The 26182-nt window shown below is 39.3% G+C and overlaps 1 protein-coding gene across 1 annotated transcript in view; it reads left to right on the forward strand.

The window, feature by feature from the left end:
• LOC119507126 (mitochondrial intermediate peptidase) overlaps nucleotides 1–26182 on the forward strand; it is a 215638-nt gene that overhangs the window by 41043 nt on the left and 148413 nt on the right. The window contains exons 8-10 of the mRNA XM_037800230.1: nucleotides 1996–2044; nucleotides 7129–7189; nucleotides 10715–10767. Of these exons, the coding sequence (XP_037656158.1) occupies nucleotides 1996–2044; nucleotides 7129–7189; nucleotides 10715–10767 (163 nt within the window). The remainder of the gene's footprint in view (nucleotides 1–1995; nucleotides 2045–7128; nucleotides 7190–10714; nucleotides 10768–26182) is intronic.

The raw sequence follows: 26182 nt of genomic DNA on the forward strand, positions 1-26182 counted from the left end.
AGTCTGTGGCTCTCTAGGGAAAGAGGGCTGCAGGGAGAGGGATGAGCAAGTGCAAAGGGCCTGAGGCAGAAAGGTACCTGACATGTTTGAGGAAAAGCAAAGAGGGCAAAATGGCTACAGTGGAGGAAGTGAAGGACAGAGTCAAAGAGGGCCTTTACCCTGAATGAGGTGGGAAGCCATTGGCGGGTTTTGAGCAGAGAAATGAGATGATCTGACTTACATTTCAATGGTCCGTCATGTCCTGCTGATATTGCGAATAGACTGCAGCAAGGCAAGGGTGGGTGAGCGACCACATAGAAGCTATTTTGCAATAATCATGATGAGCAGGGAGGGAGCAGTGGAGGTGGCTGTGGGCAGTTTCATGAGGATGTGAGATTGGAAATGTACAGGGAGGGATGGGACAATGGGAGCATAGAGTAGAAGGAGTGAGAATGGGGCAAACAGGGTGAAGGGGCTTTCCTGAGGCAGGTGAATTAGAAATCATTTTACAGTGAAGCGTTTGTCTTCAGGGGACTTCAGGTTAATTTAATATGATAATTTTGCCAGGCATATTAATTGAGGTGGGTTCTTCTCATATTAATGGCTAGAAAAACAAAGTTGATGCAAGTTAGTAAAACATGGTTATTTAGAAATAAAAAGCATACATGGGGAGTTACTTGAAAACAGTTCTGCAAGGCAGCTGGCCTGATATCCTGAAATTAACTCTCATTTTTCTAAAATTTATTTTTTATTGAAATATATTCACACATCATACAGTCATCCAAAGTGTAAAACAGTTGTTCATAGTATCATTATATAGTTGTTCATTCATCATCACAATCAATTTTTGAACATTTTCATTACTTCAGAAAATAAAAATAAAAGTAAAAACACCCACAACATCCCATACCCCTCCTCCTCCATATTATTCATTTACTTTTTTACCCATCTTTCTGCTCATTTGTCCATACACTGGGCAAAGGGAGTGTGTAGCTCTCATTTTTAACACTAAAGTTTTTCCCCTGGAAATTCCTAACTCCACTTCACGTAGCCCAAGAGGCAGAGTTTTTAGGATTACTATATGCACGACCTGTGGAGTATTGACAGTGGCAAGAGGTCCTGCTGCAGCTTCTTGGTTTAGGTTAACCTCCGTCCTTTTCCCAGCCTTCTCTTTCACTCAGAAAGGAGATACCTTAAAGAGAGGGCAGGCAACTTAAAACCATGGAAAAGATCATCTGGAAAATATAAAAGCGATGTTTGTGGCACACTCTGAAATGCATAGGGAAGCACTATATGCATAAAACCATGGCCCAAAATCCTAAATTCAGAAGTACACAGGAAACATTTCCTATCATAGGAAATAGTCGTTATTCCACTGCATTGCCTTTATGAGTTTTAAAATTATGACTTATGGCTGAAGGATTTTTAAGTACTTAAAAATATTCTATTGGAATTTAAATTTTTGGTGTTCTGATTTTGTTGTACTTTCTTTTGGTATTGATCCTGAATAGATCATTCTACAGCTGTTTATAAAAGCAAAAATATTTACCCAGAAAAACAATGATTTTTTTAAAATTTAATTTTCAGTAAATCATATACCTAAACTGTACTGATTTTTATGAACAAACAGGAATTTAGCTGTCTCTTTGTAAAACTTAGAAAAGAGTTAGACATGTCTGAGAAACTTGTTTTTCTTCTGTACATGTGAATAAGTAGAAACACATTGAGATTTTGGATTCTTTACCTTAGCCTTCCATTAACACTTTCCATTTTGGGGTATAATCTGAGCCTTTTGGTTATTATTATATCAGTTTAATTTGTTTTTTTGATAAGGAGCTCATCATCATCTAGAAACTGTGTGTGCCTAGTATGTTAACAGCTCTCCTGTCCTTTGCACATCATCGCTCGAGGGGCATTGGTGTGCGTAGATTATGGTCATTCTGTTATAATGTTAACAGGTACTTTTCATTTAATTTTATGTAATTAAACATATTTTCTTTTGGATTTTATTTTTAGAGACTGTCATGCAGTTCCTTGAGAAACTATCTGACAAACTTTCTGAAAGGTTAGTTTTTATTGTACTCTTTAGAGTATGTCATTTATTATTTAAAAAGAAATTGGGAAGTGGCCTATTAAGAACATGAGTGTTCGGCATGTCCACAAAGAGCCGCTGTCCGTGGACTGTTCTTTGGAAGGACCCGGCTGTTTTCCTAGGTGCCAAGCCTGAGAGTCCCCTCTGATGAACTCACTGCCTTCAGGAACCCATCATTCTTGTGGAAATTAAACATGTTTTCCAAAACATTTTGAATCTTATGTATTTTATGTTGTACCTTCAGTTATATAAAAGTCCACAGAGTAGTAGTTCCCTTCTCTTGGCCTAAAACCAGGAGGCTCCAGGCCTTGGTGAATTAACCTGTGTTTCTGGTTTTACATCTTTCAAGAATGTTCTGCCTCACATTTGTAATTTCAAGTGTTCTCATGTCTTCAGTGGGTCCCCTTATTCTCTCGCTGCCTTCACTTGTCCTCGGCTGCCCAGTCCCTTTGGTCATGGTGCTTGCCCTTCATCAGCTCTCTTCTTGGGCTGTGATCTCTCTTTTTTTTTTTCCTTTTTAATTTTTATTGGGATTGTTCAGATACCATACAATTATCCAAAGATTCAAAGTGTACAATCAGTTGCCCCTGGTACACTCATACAGCTGTGCATCCATCACCACACTTAATTTTTGTTCAATTTTTAGAACCTTTTCATTACTCCAGACAAGAAATAAAGTGAAAGATGAAAAAAAGAAAAGGAAACTCAAATCCTCCCAAATCCCTAACCAACCCCCCTCAATTGTTGACTCATAGTGTTGGTATAGTACATTTGTTACTGTTTATGAAAAAATGTTGAAATACTGCTAACTGTAGTATATAGTTTGCAATAGGTATATATTTCTTCCCTGTATGCTCCTCTATTATTAACTTCTAATTGTATTGTCATACATTTGTTCTGGTTCATGGAAGAGATTTCTAATATTTGTACAGTTAATCATGGACATTGTCCACCATAGGATTCAGTTTTATACATTCCCATCTTTTGACCTCTTACATATTAGAATTAGTTCCTATCAGTGAGACCCTGCAATATTTGTCCTTGTGTATCTGGCTTATTTCACTCGGTATATTGCCCTTGAGGTTTTGTTGTCAAACCCCCCCCCCCCCTTTTTTTATTTTAAGATGGTTTTGTTCACACACCATACATTCCATCCTAAGTAAACAATTGATGGTTCTCTGTATGGTCACATATTTATGTGTTCACCACCTTCATCACTATCTATATAAGGGCATCTACATTTCTTCCACGAGGCAGGAGGGAGAGTCAAAGAAGATGGAGATGCAAAAGAAAGAGGAAAAAAAAAATGACAGCTAGGAAGCAGCAAAAGGAAAAATAACCTTAAATCAAAGTAGAGTAAAGAATCAGACAACACCACCAATGTCAAGTGTTTAACATGCCACCCCTATCCCCCCCTCTTATCTGCATTTACCTTGGTATATAGCCTTTGTTACATTAAAGGAAGCATAATACAATGATTCTGTTAGTTACAGTCTCTAGTTTATGCTGATTGCATCCCTCCCCCGATGCCTCCCCATTTTGAACACCTTGCAAGGTTGACATTTGCTTGTTCTCCCTCGTAAAAGAACATATTTGTACATTTTATCACAATTGTTGAACACTATAGATTTCACCAAGATACACAGTCCCAGTCTTTATCTTTCCTCCTTTCTTCTGGTGTCTCACATGTTCCCAACCTTCCTCTCTCAACCATATTCATAGTTATCTTTGTTCAGTGTACTTACAATGCTGTGTTCCCAAAATTGTGTTCCAAACCACGCACTCCTGTCTTGTCCTATCACTCTGTAGTGCTCCCTTAGTATTTCCTATAGGGCAGGTGTCTTGTTCACAAAGTGTCTCATTGTCTGTCAGAAAATATTTTGAACTCTCCCTCAAGTTTGAAGGACAGCTTTGCTGGATATAGGATTCTTGGTTGGCAGTTTTCCTCTTTCAGTATCTTAAATATATCACACCACTTCCTTCTTGCCTCCATGGTTTCTGCTGAGAGATCCGCGTAGTCTTATTAAGCTTCTTTTGTATGTAATGGATTGCTTTTCTCTTGCTGCTTTCAGGATTCTCTCTTTGTCTTTGACATTAGATAATCTGATAATTATTAAGTGTCTTGGCATAGGCCTATTCAGATCTATTTTGTTTGGAGTACGCTGTGCTTCTTGAATGTGTAATTTTATGTCTTTCATAAGAGATGGGAAATTTTCATTAATTATTTCCTCTGTTATTGCTTCTGCCCCTTTTCCCTTCTGTTCTCCTTCTGGGACACCAATAATACCTACATTCTTGCACTATGTTTCATCCTTAAGTCCCCGGAGACATTGCTCATATTTTTTCATTCTTTTCTCCATCTGCTCCTTTGTGTGTAGGCTTTCAGGTATTTTGTTTCCCAGTTCCTGAGTGTTTTCTTCTGCCTCTTGAGATCTGCTGTTGTATGTTTCCGTTGTGTCTTTCATCTCTTGTGTTGTGCCTTTCATTTCCATAGATTCTACTAGTTGTTTTTTTGAACTTTCGATTTCTGCCTTATGTATGCCCAGTGTTTTCTTTACAGCCTCTATCTCTTTTGTGAAATATTCTCTAAACTTTTTGAATTGATTTAGCATTAGTTGTTTAAATCCCTGTATCTCAGTTGAAGTGTACGTTTGTTCCTTTGACTGGGCAATAGCTTCATTTTTCTTAGTGTAGGTTGTAGTTTTCTGTTGTCTAGGCATCTGACCTCCTACGCCACCCCAATCAGGTTTTCCCAGACCAGAACAGGCTCAGGTCCCAGAGGGAAGAAATATTCAGTATCTGGTTTCCCTGAGGGTGTGTCTTAGAAAATTGCTCCACCCTGTGAGGCCTCAGGTCACTGTGCTTTTCTGCCCAGCAGGTGATGCCTGTTAGCCTATAATTCTTGACTGGTGTGAGGAGGTATGGCCATGTTCCCCCAGGCTCTGGGGTCTGGTTCTGAATGGAAAGAGCCCCACCCCTTTACTCTTAGAGAAGATAGACCGCTAGGGGGAGGTCATTAGCATTTCAGTGGTCTCTCTGCTTGTGCTTTCTCCACCCTTCTCTGAGTCACAGCACTGGGAACTGAAAATGGCTGGGGCTTTCTCCACTGAGCTGAAAAAGAAACAGATAGTCACCTTCAGACCCAGTCCAAGGCGACCCTCCGGCTCTCCAAGGTCGGTCGTCACCCAAAGCCTCTGTCTGTTTTTTGGGGATTCGTACCTGTAGTGAGCAGTTCATACTCGCTACTTAAAACCCCAGTTGGAGCTCAGCTGAGCTATGTTTGCTTGCTGGGAGAAAACTTCTCTCTGGCACCACGAGGCTTTGCAGCTTGGGCTGTGGGGGAGGGGTCTCCCTATTTGGATCTGCAGTTTTTACTTACAGATTTTATGCTGTGATCTCGGGCATTCCTCCCAGTTCAGGTTGGTGTATGATGAGTGGATGGTCTTGTTTGTCCCCTCACAGTTATTCTGGATTATTTACTAGTTGTTTCTGTTTTTTTTTAGTTGTTCCAGGGGGACTACTTAGCTTCTACTCCTCTCTATGCTGCCATCTTCCCTCTCTCTCCCATGATCTCTTTTGAGGGCAAAACTTGAACAGTTGTAGATACCCAGACTTACAGGGAGGGGCAGGTCATGGTCTGAAAAAGAGAACGATATTTTCTCTTTTCCTCTTTATAACACGGTCTAAAATTTAATTTGCCTTTTTGACGACATTAAATTTTAACTCAAATTTTTGTTCTGGATTGTAAGTGTATGCCTTAGAACCCATTACTGTCTAATTTGGCTTCTATATATAAATTCTAAACTTTTCTTTTAATAATCCTCATGAACCATTCACCATATCTTTGGTATAATGAAGGGGGTGTTAATTATGCAGTAATTTGAGAATTTATTCCACTTTGCTTTGTTGCTTAAGGGTTAGCTTCTTCTCCAGTTGTGTATAGCTGCAGTTAAATTTTTTCTTTTTTTTTTAATGCATTTTTTTGAATTGTGCACTTTTAGCATGTATACATAATAGTGATAACTTTCAAAGTATGATTTAACAAGTAATTAGCAGCAAGTTTCAAAGAATATCATGGGTCACAGTTCCACAACTTCTGCTATTTCTATTATGGTAAAATATAACATGCATCCAGAAAGGAGTTAACTTTTGATGTACAGCTCAGTGAGCAGTTATATAGGTAATTAAAAAAATTGTTATGGGTTACAGCTCCACAGTTTCAGTTCTTTCCTTGTTATGCAATATATGATATATACAGAAAGGTGAAGACTTTCAGAGCAAATTTCAAAGGATGTTATAGTTTACAGTTCCACCATGTCATTTACCTGCTTCCAGCTATTCCACTACCCCATTATCTAAAAAAGAATGCATATTTATGTAAAGTTTCAGTATTCATAGACCTTTGTTAAGTCTTATTTTGTTTGTTGCTATCCCTTCCTCTTACTTCATCTCTTTCTCCATCTTCAGGGGTGTCTAAACAGTGAGCACCCTAACTTGTTCTTCTTGAAAGGGGGTGTAGATTAGATTTTGAACAAACATATCTTCATAATCTTACAGTTATATATAGGAGTTAATTCTAAAAGGGACTTTATATTCTACAAATATTAAACACCTACTTAATTATTGCCCAGCTAGAGTTTTTCCATAAGGGAAAAATTACACATGGAAATCTTAAATATGTATTTATATTCTTTTACAGAAAGTAATTTGTTAGTCTTTTTACTTTTTGAAGTATATCCAAAAGTAGTGAGTTGAAGTTTGTGGATTAATGCTCTAATATTTCAGTGACACTCTTAGTTTTCCAGGCCTTAGTACTTTTAAGACATGTCTGCCAAGATGCTTTTTAAGGTAGCAATTGCCATAACTTACTGATGTATCTATATTGCTATTGCTTTTAACACTTAAGTAAAATTTGAATTAGTACTGGTTGGTATTTGCAGAACAAATTACATCTAATTTTTTCATAAACAATGGAAAGTAACATAAGCAAACTAGTTCTTTTATAATGTAATTATTAAAATTTTGTCCTAATATTTAATGCTAAACCTGTGTTACAGAACAAGAAAAGATTTTGAGATGATACGAGGGATGAAAATGAAACTGAATCCTCAAAATTCTGTAAGTCACTATGCTGGAGTAATAAAATAACATAATATATTACCTTTATATGTTCGCACGCAATGTAATATGTAATATAATAATATGATTTTATATCAGCTGAAATCATTATAGTTTGACTCTAGAACTTTATTGTGATATGCTGGAGGTTATATAATCTTTTTTCTTATCCTTGGTTTTGGTGAATAAAGGTATTTCCATGTTATCCATATGTCCGAGTCTGACGTAGCCTGGAATCCAGCATTTCTGTTAATTAGTTGACATATTTCAAATATATACGCACACATATACGTATACACGTGCGTGCACACAAATATAAGGATGCATTTTACCGCAATGTACATTAATATATATGAATGCAAAGGCTGCTTCTGTTCTGTAGGAAGTTGGCTTCTCCATTTGACGCAGACTTTAACAAGGGTCAGTCAGACCTTGATCTGGCAGATAGTAATCTTAACCATCCGTGTTAACTGCAGTTTACTTGTTCATTCTGTTTGCTAATTTATGTAGCTCAATTAAGTAGACAATTCTGACTGATAAAATATACCCCATTCTAAAAAACACGTGTTGTTTTCAATCGTAAGATCGTATGATTGTGTGATCTTATAGGCTAGGTTAAGTGTCCTTATGGCCAGAATGCTGCCTAAGTGATTGGGGTGTCCAAAGAAGTGATGGGGGTGCAGTTCCTATGATCCAGCTCCCATTTGGTCCTAGAGTGCTGTAGGATTGCCGGCTGTCTACTCCATTCTTTTGTAGGAGCTGCAGTTGAGAATTCTTGGTTGGTAGCAGCTGCCAGAGCCATAATCAAAGGGAAGTTTTAGGGAAATGGGCCTTGCAGATTTAGAAACTGTTTTGCCAGTAGACAACTACTAAGAAAGAGATTAATCCTTTCATATTCACCAGTCTGTATGATAGCATGTCAATTTGTTAATTTATGGTAGGAGCTATGCTATACAAGTATATGTCATCTGCACACTCTGGCACACTTAGGAAACGAGGTTATAGATCAGAGTTTAGTTTGGTGAAGACATAAAATGTGTTTCCAGAAGCTAATTCAGTAAAGCTAATATGGCTTGAGACCTTTATCTTCCCTAGACATGTGTATAGCTTATAGATACAGTTATCCTCCAGGTATTTATAAAATGCTGCATCTTCTCATGCAGTCCCTGGTTTGGTGAATGGTACCACCATCAACTCTGCTAACCCAAGCCAGAAACTGGACTTAGTCTAGGCCAGTGGTTCTCAATGTGTGGTCCCTGGAGCAGCAGCAGCATCACCTGGGAACCTTGGCTGGCTCAATCTTACTTCCCACCTAGATTATAGTTGTGGTCACTTAACTGGTTTTCCAGCACTTTGTTCTGGCTCCCCTCAAAGCCATCCTGGATTCAGACTGCTTAGCAGTGTGCCTAGTCCAGTGATAGGCAGAGGTTAGGCATAGGCTCAAAAGTTATGTGAAATATAAATGAATGACTGAATGAATCAGTCAATTGCCAACACTGATTTTTCAAAAAAAAGCAGACCTCATCACTCTCTCATTTAACATTCTTCAATAGCTTCCTGTTCTTCTCAGGTTTACCTTCATCTTTCTTAGCTTTTCCCACCAAGCCCTTGATGATATGGCCCTTACCTGCTCCTCTCACCTTACCTTCTGCTGCCCCTATAAGCCAGGTTAGCGTTCTTTGCTCTCTGCTAATACCTGTGTGGTGCTCATGTGCTTTCTTCACTTACTTTTGCTGTGCTTCTTTTGTTCTGCTTTCCTTCATTCTTTATTTCTCATTGATATTTATGTGCCAGCCTCTATGGCAGGTACCTTCCAGTCATTCACATAAATTCAACACAAGGAGGCCTTTCCCCCTTTCTCATCAGGCTTAACTTCTCCCTACTCAGGCATCCTCTCCTCCAAAAATATTTCCTGACTTACCATTCTGATTTAAATATCCTTCTCAGGGGCCCTGTTGCACACTGTAATATGTCACATTGTTCTCCAACAGTTGAATCGCTTGTCTTTCTACCTGGTTAGTCCATCAGCTCCTTGAGACAGGGACCAGGTTTTATTCATGTTTGCATCAGCAGAGCCTGCGCTCTCCCTGGCAGCCACCAGATAGTAATAATTGCCTGTTGAAGGAAGCATGTATCAGGAGCTAAGTACTCAGAGGCTACAGATCCAGTGACGCAGCCACTGCCCTTAGGAGCTCATGACTCAGTGGGAGAGAAGAGGGATATATATTGTCGTATGTCCCACACTAAAAGTATGATCATGATACATGGGAATATAGAGAGAGAACACCCTATTATGGGAGGAGATCATATCTAGGCTGAAATCGTAAAGGATAAATAGTAATGAACATAGCAACCAGCCTTTTACTGAGCTCTTACTGGACACCAGGAGCTGGTGCATTAAGCAGCCCCATTTGGTAGATACCGTTGATTCATTCAACAGACATTGATTGAGTGACTTCTATCTACTAGGCACTGTTCAGGGTGCCAGGATGTAATAGGCAGCAAGGCAAAACCCCTGCTCTGCTGCAGCTTATATTCCCATAGTAGAGAACAGATAGAAAACAAATGAAAAAAAAATTACTATGTGAGGTGGTGATAAGGGCTAGAGAGAAAAATAATGCAGAGAAAGGGGGTTGGGGGTTGCTCTTTTATATGGGTTGGTCATGGAAGATTTCTCCCTAGGAGACACTTGAGCAGAGACATGCAAGTAAGAAATGAGCCATCAGAGAGGAGGGCCGGCGCCAAGGCCTGAGGCAGGCCCAGTCAGGGAACCATGAGGACCCGTGGGCTGGAGTGAGTGGGGGAGGGGAAGCATTGCAGGAGGTGGGCTCGGGGGTATGATAGCATGGGATCCCATCACGTAGAAGGAAGATGGGAAGCACGGGAGAGCAGAAATAAACTTTCCCAGTTGAGCCCAAGCAGTCTGACTTCACAGCCTGGCCTCTTAACCACTGTTTTGTTACTGGATAGTTTGCTGGGAGGGTGACACATTTGGGTACTCAAGCTCTCCTTTCTTATTCTGTACCAGTCATCAAAAAGCTACTATTATTGCAATACTTCCTTATAAGATATTTTCTTTGCCAAGATTAGAGTTAATTCTGCTTTAGTTACATTTTAAATTGTTGCTTTCATTTTGGGGATCCACTCTAAGCTTCTTTCTTTGATTTTGAAAGAACCGTAATCTTTCCTTTAGTGCCCTAATCTTATCTACAGTATGTTTTATGGGTTCATACATCAGTTACACTTTGGGGAAAATTTCAGTATGGCTAATTCATCCAATTAATACTGGCTTTTGTTACGGTTTTTAGAATGACATTTGTTTACCTTTCCCCAAATTCTGGGGTTGTGACTTATTTATACCACTCCACCCATAAAAATAAGGAAGAGCCAAGCCATGGATGTTTAGAGTTTTTATAAAATTTTTCTGATACAATAATAGGTTTACATTTTATAAGCTGGCTAAATTATCGATAGAAACTATGAAATAGTCAATTGCTCTCATAACGGAGAATTATTACTTTGTAGGAATTAATGCCTTGGGATCCACCTTACTACAGTGGCGTGATTCGTGCAGAGAGGTAAGTGGCCCCTATTTCGAGAAGTACTCGTATGAGAAGGAAGAAGAAAGCTAATATCTCTTGAGCACACTTTGCCCATTAATTCTGCAACTGCTGTCGTCCATTCAGTGGCTCATGTCACACCCCGTGTCGCCTCAGCTGGCACACTCGGCTTGCACCCGCAGCGCTCTCACAAGGTTACAGAGCTCTGCTCTGGGTCATAGGTCCACCCTTGACTCCTCCCTCATGCCCCCATTCTTCAACTGCCTGTGTCATTTCCTTGATTCAAACCCCCTGTGGTGTCCAGAAGCCACCCCTCTCCCCCTCTCCCCATGTGTCGCTGCTCTGGGTGCCTTGGGGACTGGGACTTTGCTGGAAGCCTCGTCACGTCCCACAGGCCCAGGGAAGGTGCTCAGCAAATGTTTGTTGAACCAGTGAAGGGAGGAAGTAGTGCTCGGCATTGTGTTATGCAATTTTCTCATGTTTTCTCATTTTCGTTTGAACATATTGTCAGCATATTACTGGCACAGCTGGAAGGATATAAATGAAATAAAGATTCAGGCAAGTTAAGTTGACTGAAGTACATTTTTGGCTTCTGTATTCTCTTGTGTTAATTTATGTGGTAAATTACCCCATACCATCACCACTAATATATACCCTATTTCTGTCATTTTTATGTTTAATTCTAAACCCCCAAAAAACGTAAAGGTCTGTTTAAAATGAAAACATTAAAAAATGTTTATGTCTCAAGTAACTTTATGTGTATAATAATGGGAATTTTAAAAAAATTCAGAATGCCATCCTTTAACAAATCATTATATCGTTTTTCTTTTTGGTTCAGTTTAAGAGAAAATTGATCAAGGAAATGGAAGAAAACATCAGTTTTTACTTTTTTCCTCATTAAAGCATGCTGGCATAGATCATATAATAATATATTTGATTAGTATTAAACTTTAAATTCTTTTTGTTAACATGCATTCTTCAGTCATCAAGTAAAGTGTAGTAGGCACCTCTCCAAAATTAGACTTTGCTTATTTTAATTATTTCTTTCGGCATTGGTCATAAAAGCAGAAAATAACTTTGTACACTATTCTCTGTACCTGCATCAGGAGGTGTTGTAAGATCAGTTAGTGTGCTAAAAAGTTTACTTTATTTTCCTTAATTTTCTCCTCTTTGGTCCTCAGTTACATTATTGTTTCCAAAACCAATCTTACTTACAAAACCTAGTTGTCTTATAACCTTTAGATAATCATACTTTGTCAGCTCAGAATTTGTACATAATTTGAATACAGTCTGAAAGCAGAAAGTTATTCAGAATCTGTAATAATTTGATCGTGATAAACAGTGAGTTCTGAGACTATATTATGACTTAAGATTGTTTTACAAATGCATTTATAGTTGTGAAACGTCAGATCCTGCTCCCTATAGTTACATAAAAAAATAGAATTTCTCTTTTAAAATTCTGTCAAAGAAATATTTGGCTTGATTGCTTGACCTGCTAAAGATGTAACAGAAAGGAATACTAAAATTGTTTATTAACTTTTCCATATTTATTTAAACTATTTGATTTTTGACATTGAAAAGTAATTGTAAATTAGATATATTTTTTTCTTTCTAATTTTTGCTTCTGTGATTTTTATGTGGTATTTCTTTCATGTCATGTCCCTTCTCCCTCAAATAGTTTTAACTAATGTTTTAGCCTTAAATTTAAGTGATAATTCTGTCATTTGAATAGACTCTCTTAAGTATAGCTTGCCCAAATAGTGATTCTATGGAAATTATATGCGGTTATTTGAAGATTTGGAAAGATGGACAGTACACAGTCAGAATGTAGCGCATATGAGTTAATTAGGGGTCTGAAATCCTTGGGCAGTTGGAGAGAGATTGTAAACAAAAGCCGTTGAATACGGGATAATGACTCCCTTCTCCACGTCTGATGAAAAGACAGTATTGGAAAGTCTTTGTGTTGCTGTTACTCTGGAGTACTTAGAGATCCCCAGACCGCAGATGGGGTGGGAATTGATGGGGTCTGCAGTCCCAGGCTGCAGTGTGAAGAGCGGGGCTCCTGAGGCAGGCGTGCTCCCTGCAGCCGGACGACCCAGACAAGGGCCGGCTCTACCAGTGGACCTCGCGATCTGGGGAAGCTTCCTTCCTCTCTAAACCTCTCAGCAAGGCTATCTGGAAAACGAGGGTGATGATCGCACCTACCTCAGAGTCAGTACTAAATAAACAATGTCTGTATTACTGGTAGTAAAATAACATTAGTAAATGGAATTAGCCATGTCTAGAAATTCTCATAGGCAGTGGTCCGCTCCAAGTGATGCTTTCTAAATGGTCTCTAAAATCTTTGGAAGGAGAGGTCATATTCCCCTTAAAACTTCTCTGAGGAAACACCCAACTAAAATGAATGTCTCCAGAGTAGTTGTAGAATGCACATCGGAGATACTTTTGATGATTGATAAAAAGTTCTGAGAAAGGGAAGTAGATCTTGCCAGAGCTTGTTGACATCCCATGTCCAGGACAGAGAAACCTCGTAGCGGGCAGGCTGGAGAGCTCGGTTTTTGACTCTTCTCTCTTCTTTTAGGTCTTAGGTTCACGATTCCCTTCAAAATAAAATTGGCGCTGTCATTTGAGGCCCTCTGGGACCTGAATCAACCTTTCTTTAGCAATAAATACATACATGCTTACACACTTGCTTTTGTTGTGTAGGGCTGCCCTTCTGATTTACCTCCCACCACTCCTCTTCCTCCACAGTTTTATTTCAGCCAAACCACACTTCTCCCTGTTCTGCAACCAGACCCCTTTCTGTCTCAGAGACAACACCTGTACCCGGTGAACCACAGGCCTTGCATCTGCCATTCTCTGCCTTCCATCCCTGTGACCTCATGCCAGCAGAGGCCCTGGAGCCTCCCAGGCCCACTCCAGCAGCCCCCTCTTCTCCCACCACGCCCATAGCCCACCAGCTATACCGTGGAACTGTGTGTTCTTATAGATGTTTGGCTGTTATATCTGCATTAAACATGTTTTGTCAACCATAGTTTAAAGTGCTTAAGAACAAAGATTGTCTTATTTTTTCTGTTTGCAGTTAAATGCAAAACACACACCTTGGGCTCTTTATGAGTACATATTGGTTGAAAGCCATTATTCAAGCTTGCATTTTCAGTCGTTAGTTAAAAGCAATCCTGTGATGAATTCTTTTTTGGAAAGAGAGCATCGTGTTTTTTTTGGATGACCTTTTTTATGTATCAGAATTATTTAAGACAGTGTGGCTCTCCAGAGGTCTTTGTATGCTGACTTGTTGCAGGAGGCTTTGCCCACTCTCACTGATTCTTGGAGTAGGAAATCATAAGCTATCCTGGGAACACAGTGTAACCTACCTTGTAGTCACAAGGGACTTCAGTTCATTTTAAAGTTCAACGCTAGTTCATTTATTTCGCTATTAACTCAGTAAAAGAACCAAGAAAAGGGATGGAGAAGTGCCTCAGAAGGGATTGCAAGAATGTGGGGTTTGAAAAATCTTTTTTTAAGTAGCTTAAAAGGCAGATGATTCTGTTTTGGTTTGAGGTTTCAATAATCCTGATTGACAAAAGTAAGCTGAAAAGCACAGGTAATGGAAGAGAAAAGAAGTAGAAATAATCATTTGATTTTGGGGTTAGAAGAGTGGAACAAAGTGAAGATGTCCAAATCCCTTTTAGATTAACCAGCTTTCAAGTAAAGACTTAAATGTGTGATTAGACATGAAATGAAAAATAGAAGGGTCTTTCCTTGATTTGAGCTTTTCTTCAAGTTAAGCCCAGGGACTTTTTTTTTTTTAGCTTTTATGTTAAATACTTCAGATTTATTTCAACTTTCTTAAATGTCCACCTAAAGAAAAGAGAGAGAGCCCATTAGAATAAGGACAAGAAATTAGTGTGTTTTAAAACTGTCAAAGATTGATGTAGGAAAAAGAGTAGGGCAAGTGACTGCAGTAACTCTTAGGGAAAGGCTAGTTTTCTTTTTCTTTTCCAAGTTTTAACTGTAGATTCTTCCTGGAAGAGTACAATTCATATTTTAAATTATGAAAAGTATATATTAAATTACAAAAATTGTATGTTAAATTATTTTGTTTGCAATTAAATTTTATTTTGAATAGGCAGTACATTCACATGGCTCAGCAGTCAAAACACTAAACAGTCTTCTATTGAGAAATTTTGATCTCCCTGCCCCTACCCATAGCTAATCATTTTAGATTTGTTTCATGACCCTGCCAGTGGTTTTTGTTGTTGTTTTTTTGTTTGTTTGTTTGTTTTAATGCTCTGGGGACTTTATTTCTCTTCTCCCCAGAAAGAGTGTTAGCAAATTGTATTTTACTTATTTTGGTACTATTTTATATAAAGATACCATTGGGAAGTGGAATTCATCAGTGTGTATTCCCTGCTAAAATATGTTCTCAAAGTCTTATCATGGACTAGGAAAACATTGGACTTTCTCACAGAAAGATGATTTTATGGTTTTTCAAGATAATTAAGACTTCTCTTTGATATGTAATGGTGTATACTTTTCTTGTTATATGTGTAGGAGTCTGGTGTGTTTAATTGCTTTTTAAGAAAAATTAATCTTCATTATGATTACTTTTCAAATAATGAGAAGTAGAAAGAATAATATAAGGAATTCCCACATAGCCACCCCTCAAATTCAATAATTATCAAGATTTTGCCATCTGTGCTTCATCTGTCCTTTTTTTCTTTTTTTTCTCTTATCCCCTTCCTTCCTTCCTTACTACTTCCCTCCCTCCCTCCTTCTCACCTTCTCTCCTTCCCTCTCTCCCTTCTTCCATCCCTTTACCTTTTTTGTCATTAAGTTATTTTAAAGTAAATCTTAGACCTCATGTAATCTCACTCTTACATATTTATTGTATATGTCTAAAATATGGACATTTCTTTTCATAATCCCAATACCATTATTACCTAATAAAGTTTAATAGCAGTTCATTGGCATCATCTGTATTCCAGCCTATATTCCTTTTTCCTTGATAATATCAAATAGATAGTTGTTGGAATCAGGGTCCCAACAAGGCCTACACATTTCACTTGACTTTTCTGTCTCCCGTGTCTCCTACTGTGGGACAGCTTCCTATACTTCCTGTCACTGCCACCCTCCCCTTTTTTTTCGAATTTCAGCTTATTGAAGAGACCAGGCCATTTGTCTACATAATTTCCAACCTTCTGGAATTGTCTGGTTGCTTCCTTGTGGTGTCATTTAGCTGGTTCCTCTATTCCTGTACTTCTTGTAAGCTGGATGATATATCAAAAGACTTGGTTGAAGCATTTAACATTTTTGGCAAGAATACTCACAGGTGATGTGGTCTACTTTGTGTCATACCACCTAAGAGGACACAAAATGTCTTATTGTCTACCATTAGTGGCGGTAAGATTGACCCCCTAGACAGGGATGAGAACTTGATCTCTGCATTCTGTAGTTAGGTCTCCTCCTTTTGACTAGAAAGGCATCTGTGCGGTGCTACACTGGCAGCACGTGGACATCAGTCCACACCTGATGGTTTTAACACCAACTGAAAATCCTTGCCTGAATCAAAAATTTCATCAGGGTTTGCAAGTTTTCTGAGTCTCATTCATTCCACATTTTTAACTGCCAGCCTTCTCTAAAGTTGAGAATATAAAGTAGAGCATTTCTTCACCACCTGGAGCTGTTTGGTTACACTGAAAATGGCTAATTCTTTTAATTACCAACTTTCAAAGTAAGGGTGGTTTTAATAGTTTCTTGTAGTGGTGACAAATGAGTATTTTTTTGGAGTTCTCTTTTTTTAAGTATCACAAATGCATTCATTGTGTTTTAATCCATTATAATCATTTGGGTGGGGGGTTAGGATGCAAAAATCGCCACAACTTGGCACTGAAAACTTTTAACACAGTGGCTTTTCACTCTGTCTTGATTTCGGGTAGAAGCTTGGTTGGCGTGACTCAAGATGCCTGTATTTATTAGTCCCGGGTGATTGGAAGAACCCATTTCCCTTTAGTGCACCCTGCAGGGCAGAGAGAGCTGAGATTTTTCCAGTTCTCTGCCAGGAGCTTCCATGACCTTGGAGGAAGCTAAAGATGGGCACTGCTGAACTTGCCATTTCTCTTGTGGGTGCAGCGGCTTGGCCAGAGCACCTCCTGGCCATTTTCCTCTGTTGAATTTCTTTTTTCCCAAGACTTGGAGATAAAAATTTACCTAGTCCTTTTCTGCTCCTGCCACTTTGTTTGTTCTCACAGATATTCTCCCCACCCTCAGTGCTGTAGGGTCTTTCCCTCTCTCCTCATTATTTTTGGTTATTGTGACTTACTATGTTCCATGTATGGCCGTTTAATTTCACACTTTGATGCCATCAAAGAAGCTGACCTAGAGCTGTTGCAGGATCGGCCCCGAAGCCTTCCATACGGTTGGCTCCAGGCTCTCTATTGGGGGCTGTCCCTTGGGCCCCATCAATATCACATGATCACCTTTCTCCCAAAAGACATGCTACTGATCATTTTCCACCTTCTCTAGAGTGGTGATGGAGTGGTGTTATCTTTGTTAAGCTTTGTTTTGATTTATGTTCACTGCAGTTTCCAGTGAACAGGATAGCTAATTTGCATCATTAAAGACAATTATTCTCTAATGATGAGGAGTTTGGCTGGAATGTTTTCTTGGCTCTAGCTTCAGAAGTCAAGATGGAACCACACTGGCAATGGCTGATTCTTTGTAAAACAGAGGGAGAAAAAGGGCTTCTTTATTTTCAGTACTATATAATTACCCAGAAGGTAAACAGGTTTCCAGTATCATTCAGTTCTTTTATTGCTACCTTACCTTTATTTAAGCAGATAAAACAGTAGCTCTCCCTATGACTTTTAAGACTGAACATTTCAAAGTGCCTTCCAATGCCAACATTATGATCGTGCTTAGACAATCATTCCTGCTGCCAAAAACATTCCATTTCATCTTCTTTCGATAAAGTTAAAAATAGTTTCTCTGACGGTACTGTCACAGACTCTGCTCTCTTCAAGGATGTGATTTTCCCAGTCCACGCTTGTCTTCTGGCAGGCTGTCTTGTTCATTCTGTAATGAGCCTCTGTCTTCATTTGCCATTTGGTGCAAATATTCTCTCTCACACTTGCTTTAACTTATTGAATAGAATAAGCTAAGACTGAAGCCTATGTTTACTTGTTGCTTCAACCTGGATTTATTGACTGTACTTCATTGTGTTTTATATTTTCACTAAATTCAGTGCCAAGGCTTTGGGAACCATTTTCCAAGTTCTTTCTTTACCTTAATTCCAGGTGCATCAGAAGTTGAAATGTGAGCCTGACTCAGAGAGTGCTTCATAAAGAAAGTGAAATTATTTTTAAAAATGCATATTACAATTAAAAGAGAATTCTTAAGTTTAAAATCTCTTGACTGATATTTCAGTGGTAATTAGTGTTCCTAATGAGGACTATGAGATGTTGCTAAATTCTATTCTTAATAAAAAGATCTAATTATATTTATACCATTTTAACATGTTGATTACAATATGTTCTAGTTCTGAAAGTTTATAAAGCTATATGTAGCATTCCTTCTTCTAGAACTTTATTCAGCAACTTTGATGGATAACGAAAATTTTCTTCCTATTTATTTCTTCAAAAGAATCAAAGGATTTTAGAGTTTTTTTTTAATTTCTGGGTCCCAGTCAGTGGAAACTCTTTTGTGAAATGATTAAAGAGTTGAGGTGATGAGGATGACAATGAAACTAAGTCTTCAAAATAAAATGAAATTTTACTGCTTATATTGGCTATTGGTCTGATAATGCTGCTGTAGGGTTTTAGGTACTGCCTGTATACTTTAACATTGTTATTGGAGTCTCTAGATGATAGAAGAAGAAAATTTTCATGTAGTTTCTCTGCAAATAAGAAAGTTGTGGATGAAGATGACATGACCCTGTTTTCACAGGCAAAGATGAGTTGGGTGCTATAGCTGCAGGTCTCTTTTTTTGAGGAGGGGGCATCAAATATGAAAAGATTGTCTCTGCTGTAGTGAGAGGGGCAGCCATTTCTCAAGCCATGGCTGGATGGCCATTGGCATAGCATCCTTGAGGGGTCCTAGGTAATGGCGAGGCCGCTGAACTGAACTCGTTATTTCACAAAACATGTTTAAGATGTAAGCTGGGACCTAAAAGACAAGAGCCGGGTGAACCAGAACTGCTGCCTGCTGCATCTTAGAGACCATTCCTCACGTCATCTTAGACCTGGGATGTGGCTGCTGGAGGTGTGTTCTAGCTTTGTGAATCTCTTTTGTGCTCTCTGGACCTTTATCCTTTCTGGCTGTTCTTCAGAAAGGAATTACTTTTCATTTTATAAGAGTCAGTGAGCATGTGGAGGAGCAGGCAGGTGTATGTAATCCTTATTCTTGGGGTATTTGAGGTGGTTGAGTGAGGTGAAAGGAAAGCTCTGCTTGCTTGAGCTTGTATGCCCTGTTCATTTTAATTCCCTTGATCCTTTGCTGCTGCTATTTCTGTGATCTAGAATGCCCTTCCCCTCCACCAGGAGCCTCATCTTTCTAGATCCATCTCAAGTGCTGCCCTTGTTTGTGGTCTTGCCTGACCTTCCACTCCCACTCTAACTTCTGCCGGGTGGAATTAACCACAGCCTGATCTTTATACCCAGGGCACTTTGTGCAGTGCTAGGATACTCCTTGTCATTTTGACTCATCATTTCTTTCGATTACAGCATCTTTCTCTTTCTAACATCAGGGAGTTATCAGGCACATGTTAGGCAATCAGTGAATGTTGAGTGCATTGACTTCTTGAACCAGCTTCAGTTACTGAGTGTTGTATTTAAAAAAAAAAAAATAGATAATGGCAGCTTTGAGGAGTAGAAGGGAACTGGGATAGGATTAAAACATTGGGTTTAGGCTTGGCTCTGTCACTTTTCACCTATAATGATGAAGACAATGATGATGATAATGATGATGATGATGATAGTGTCTGAAATTTACAGGGTGCCTGATTTTTGCCAAGCAGCATAACACCTTCTTTGCCTGCATTTCTGTAATCCTCAGTGGAACCAGGAAGTATTATCTCCATTTTTCTGGTGAGGAAATTGAGGCTCAAAGAAGCCAGGTAACTTGGGCAAAGCACAGAACCAGTAAAAAAAAAAAGAGCCAGGATTCTTAATTTCAGCCCCCAATTCTTTCTCTGCCTTGAATTTATCACTAATCTCTTTGTAACTCGGTTTCCTCAGAAGTAAAATTAGGTCATAATTATTGCTCTACCTGTCTCACGGGTGGAGATTCTTGATGAGAAAGTGCTTTGCAAATTGTAGCGCCATTACAGGTGTGCTTCATGAGTTATTCTGACTATCCTGTATCTCCAATCTCTTTCTCTTAGCTTCTTCTCCTTAGCCTGCAAACGTGCAAAGATACCCCTAATCTTAAAATACAAAATGAAAATAACCTGCTCCATGGCCTTGGAGAGACTGTAGTGCTTTCATGATTTTTCCTACTGAACTGCTCCAAACAGTAGTTCCTCTGTCTAAGCTCTGTAGTCTGATTGGTAGCCCTGTCAATTTTCCCATACTGGTCTTTCCAAGTTGTCAATCATAAAATTCAGGAACTTTTTAAAGTCTTCAACATCCCTGACTTCTGCAGTGTTTGACATGGTTTACCATTTCCTATCTCCTAAATTTTTTTCTTCAACAGATACCCTCAGCTCCCTGCTCTCCACTTTCTTGCCACCACACTTTCTCTTCTTAGTTCTTTCCTCTGAATTGGCAGTTCTCGATCTCTTCATTCACCTTAGGAGTGAACTCGGGGTTAGGAGTGAACTCAGGGTTGCAGTTCCCTGAGTGTGATCAGTTGCCCCTCCCTTTTCTTTTCCACTCATGAAAGCATTTTGAGAAATGTGAATAAGAATGAATGGCACAATTGTGGTGCTTCCTTTAGTACTTTTGGTTTCTAATAAATATTCATTGAAAACGACTTTAGTACCCCTGCCTAAACAAACATGTGCTCTCTTCTTCAGGACCATTTTTTTTTCCACTCCTGTACCAATATCAGCCAATTAAAAAGATCTCAGCTCCTCTACTGAGGAGTGTCACCTTGGGGAAGTTACTTGTCTTCCCTAAACATCTGTTTTCTTATTGGTAACATGGGATAAACAAAATTATCTTGTTGGATTGTTTTTGGTATTCAAGGAGATACACGTAAAGGGCTCAGCCCCATGCCATAGTGAGCATCCACCAAATGTCTATTGCTATCATCACCATCATCATCAGGGTGATTTTGACTGGGGTCATTTTGTTTTGTAGATTAAACTTAGGGAAAATGGGCATATTTGCAGTATTTTATCTTTTCTTGCCATAGTCATGAGGCTTTGCATTCTTGACTCTCTCCTTATACTACTGCCAGAATAACCTTTCTAAAGCATAGCATTTCTTAATATCTCTGGTTTTCCTTGCTACTATTGGCTCTTCTCCCCATATCGGTGTACATTCTTGGGGATGTCCAATAAATGTGCCGTTTGCTCTGCTCTTCTCCTGATACATGCTTATTTGAAAAGGGCATCAATCTGTCTTATCTCTATGTATCTGTTCGTAACAATAGAACAAATCAGGACAGCAAGTAGGAGGTAGATGATACAGTAATGGAGAGTCAATAGTGTCTAGAATCTCTAAACCAATAATTAATATTCAAATATTTTTAAAAGTTAGAGAGTTAACCACAAGAGGAGCGAAACATGGACTATAAATGTTCCAGATTGGCAGGAGGGAAAATAAAATGCAGGCCACATTGTCAAAGAAAGAAACTAAGGGGTGCATTAAAAGAAAGAAACATAACAGAGAATTTTGTTGGCAAGAGTTGAGGGTACCTTTGTACACTGTTGGTAGGAATCTAAATTAGTAATGCTTTTTTGGAACATGATTTGGCAGTGTCTTTTTAAGAATGTTAAATCTCATACTCTTTGCAGCATTGCCATTTCTGCAATTTATTTTAGGTTAGGCTTGCCATCGCTGTGACAGGGATGTTCATTGTGGCATCATTTGTAACAGAGAAAAACTAACAGCAACCTAAATGTCACTCCCCTAGGGGCAGCAGCAGAGCTGGGGGAGAGGAGGGGTGAGCTCTGGGTTTTGGCAATAAGGGGGTGCATTTTCAATAGAGAATTTAAAATCAAGAATAAAATGGATGAATAGTCTAGGCTCCTTTTATCATCACCACATGTGGGTGATGGTGAGAAGACTCTCCTTCCCACTGTAGCCGAAGGCTCTCACCGGCCTTGCCTTCTGCTGTCTACACACTGCCTAGAGTAGGAGACTGGTTAAATAAATCATGTATATGCTTGCTGTGGATGGGTGTACACCCAGGAAAGAGAATGAGATAGAGCTGTGTGTGCTGAAGTGGAAAGGATTTCAAATTATATTTTTAACCTAAAAAAGCAACTTGCTAGATAGTGCAAATAGTATTATTCAATTTGTGTAAAAGTTTTATATACATGTATATATACACACATTTATTTCTGTTTATGTATAGAGAATGCCTGTAGGATATATAAGAAATGTTAATAGGAGCAGGGGGCAAGATGGCAGAGCGGTGAGGTGTACGTTTTAGTTACTCCTCCAGGGCAGTAGGTAGAAAGCCAGGAACTGCATGGACCGGACACCGCAGAGCAATTTGACTTTGGGCATACTTCATACAACACTCACGAACGCGTGGAACAGCTGAGATCAGCGAAATCTGTAAGTTTTCACGGCCAGGGGACCCATGCCCCTCCCTGCCAGCTCAGTCCCGTGGGAGGAGGGGCTGTCAGCGCTGGGAACGAGGAGGGAGAACTGCAGTTGTGGCTCTTACTGAAAACTCATTCTACTGATCCAAACTCCAATCGTAGATAGACTGAGACCAGACACCAGAGAATCTGGGAGCAGCTAGCCCAGCGGAGAGGAGATAGGGCTAGCAAAAACAGCAAGAAAAACCTAAAAATAAAAGCAGAGGTTTTTTGGAGTTCTGTGAACATAGAATGGGGAAGAGCAGAGGTCAGGCAGAGTCAGACTCATATGCAAATCCGGAAGATGAGTTTCTTTGTCTGAAAAACTTGTTTCTCTGCTCCCTGGATCGTTCCTTAATGGCCCCAATTGCCTTGTCTTTTAGCATTTCAGTAACCCATTAGATCTGCAAGGAGGGCCTTTCCCTTTTTTTTATTTTTTTATTTTTCTCTTTTTCTAAAACAATTACTCTAAGAAGCCCAATACAGAACTCCTCAAAGACTTGCAATTTGGGCAGGTCAAGACAAGAGCAGAACTAAGAGAGCTCTGAGACACAAGGCAATAAGTCCAGTGGCTGAGAAAATTCACTAAATACCACCACTTCCCAAGAAAAGGGGGGTGTCCGCTCACAGCCATCATCCTGGTGGACAGGGAACACTCCTGCCAGTCGCCGGCTCCACAGCCCAGAGCTGCCCCAGACAACCCAGTGTGACGAGAAGTGTTTCCAACAACACATGCACACACCACAAAATTGGGCATGGACATTAGCCTTCCCTGCACCCTCAGCTGGTTGTCCCCGAGTTGGGAAGGCGGAGCAGTGTGAATTAACACGCCGCATTCAGCCATCCTTTCAGCAGACTGGGAGCCTCCCTACACAGCCCTGCAGCCCAGAACCACCCTGGGGGGACAGTGCTCACTTGTGACATAGCACAGTCATCCCTCAACAGAGGACCTGGGGGTGCACGGCCTGGAAGAGGGACCCACTTGCAAGTCTCAGGGGCTGTATGCCAATACCAAGGATTTGTGGGTCAGTGGCAGAGACAAACTGTGGTGGGACTGAACTGAAGGATTAGACTATTGCAGCAGCTTTAACTCTCCAGGAACACCAGGGAGATTTGGTTGTTACAGCCACCCCCTCCCCCCACCTCCCTGACCACCCAGACACACGCCCCATATACAGGGTGGGCAACACCAACTACACACGCAAGTTTGGTACACCAATTGTACCCCACAAGACTCATCCCCACTCACCATAAAGACAAAGTAGGGGAGAACTGACTTGAGGGGAATAGGTGGCTCGTGGCTGCCACCTGCTGGTTAGTTAAAGTGTACTCCACCAAGCTGTAGATCTGACAAATTAGAGATAACGGTTTTAATCAGTCTACAAATCCTAAAAGAATCCTATCAAGTTAAGCAAATGCCAAGAGGCCAAAAACAGCAGAAAATTTTAAATAAAGCATATGAAAAAAACAGACGATAGGATAACCCAAGCCCAAGCAGCCAAATCAAAAGATCAGAGGAGACACAGTACTTGGAACAATTAATCAAAGAACTAAATATGAACAATGAGGCCATGGCACATGATATAAAGGATATGAAGAAGAGCATGGCACAGGATATAAGGACATCAAGAAGAACCTAGAAGAGCGTAAAGAAGAAATTGCAAGAGTAAATAAAAAAATAGATGATCTTATGGAAATTAAAGAAACTGTTGACGAAATTAAAAAGATTGTGGATACTCATAGTACAAGACTAGAGGAAGTTGAACAACAAATCAGTGACCTGGAAGATGACAGAATGGAAAATGAAAGAAAAATAGAAAGAATGGGGAAAAATTGAAAAAATCGAAATGGACCTCAGGGATATGATAGATAATATAAAATGTCCAAATAAGAGACTCGTTGGTGTTCCAGAAGGAGAAGAGAAGGGTAAAGGTCTAGGAAGAATATTCAAAGAAATTGTTGGGGAAAACTTCCCGAATCTTCTAAACACCATAAATATACAAATCATAAATGCCCAGCAAACTCCAAATAGAATAAATCCAAATAAACCCACTCCGAGATATATTCTGATCACACTGTCAAATATAGAAGAGAAGGAGCAAGTTCTGAAAGAACAAGAGAAAAGCAATTCACCACATACAAAGGAAACAGCATAAGAGTAAGTAGTGACTACTCAGCAGCCACCACGGAGGCGAGAAGGCAGTGGCATGACATATTTAAAATTCTGAGCAAGACAAATTGCCAACCAAGGATTCTTTATCCAGCAAAGCTCTCCTTCAAATTCGAGGGAGAGCTTAAATTTTTCACAAACAAATGCTGAGAATTTGCTAACAAGAGGCCTGCCCTACTTGAGATACTAAAGGGAGCCCTACAGACAGAGAAACATAAAGAAAGGAGAGAGAGAGATATGGAGAAAGGTTCAGTACTAAGGAGATTCAATATGAGTATGTTGAAGGACATTAATAGAGGGAAAAAATATATATGACAACATAAACTAAAAGATAAAATGGCTGATTCAAGAAATGCCTTCATAGTAATAACGTTGAATGTAAATGGATTAAACTCCCCAATTAAAAGATACAGATTGGCAGAATGGATCAGAAAAAAATGAAATATCAATACATTGCATACAAGAGACTCATCTTAGACACCGGGAGAGAAAGAAATTGAAAGTGAAAGGATGGAAAAAATATTTCATGCAAGCTGCAGCCAAAAGACAGCAAGAGTAGCAACATTAATCTCAGATAAATGCAAGGATGTTATGAGAGACAAAGAAGGCCACTACGTACTAAAAAAAGGGTCAATTCAACAAGAAGAAATAACAATCATAAATGTTTATGCACCCAATCAAGGTGCCACAAAATACATGAGAGAAACACTGGCAGAACTAAAGGAAGCAATGGATGTTTCCACAATAATTGTGGGAGACTTCAACACATCACTCTCTCCTATAGATAGATCAACCAGACAGAAGACCAATAAGGAAACTGAAAACCTAAACAATCGGATAAATGAATTGGATTTAACAGACATATATAGAACATTACATCCCAAATCACCAGGATACACATTCTTCTCTAGTGCTCACGAAACTCTCCAGAATAGTTCATATGCTGGGACATAAAACAAGCCTCAATAAATTTTAAAAAATTGAAATTATTCAAAGCGCATTGTCTGACCACAATGGAATACATTTAGAAGTCAACAACCATCAGAGACTTAGAAAATTCACAAATACCTGGAGGTTAAACAACATACTCCTAAACAATCAGTGGGTTAAAGAAGAAATAGCAAGAGAAATTGCTAAATATATAGAGACGAATGAAATTGAGAACACAACATACCAAAACCTATGGGATGCAGCAAAAGCAGTACTGAGGGGGAAATTTATAGCACTAAGCGCATACATTAAAAAGGAAGATAGAGCCAAAATCAAAGAACTAATGGATCAACTGAAGAAGCTAGAAAATGAACAGCAAACCAATCCTAAACCAAGTAGAAGAAAAGAAATAACAAGGATTAAAGTGAAATAAATGACATAGAGAACAAAAAAACAATAGAGAGGATAAATAACTCCAAAAGTCGGTTCTTTGAGAAGATCAGCAAGATTGACAAGACCCTAGCTAGACTGACAAAATCAGAAAGAGAAGACCCATAAAACCAAAATAATGAATGAGAAAG

Source organism: Choloepus didactylus, chromosome 12, assembly GCF_015220235.1.
Source record: "Choloepus didactylus isolate mChoDid1 chromosome 12, mChoDid1.pri, whole genome shotgun sequence".
Classification (NCBI taxonomy): domain Eukaryota; kingdom Metazoa; phylum Chordata; class Mammalia; order Pilosa; family Megalonychidae; genus Choloepus; species Choloepus didactylus.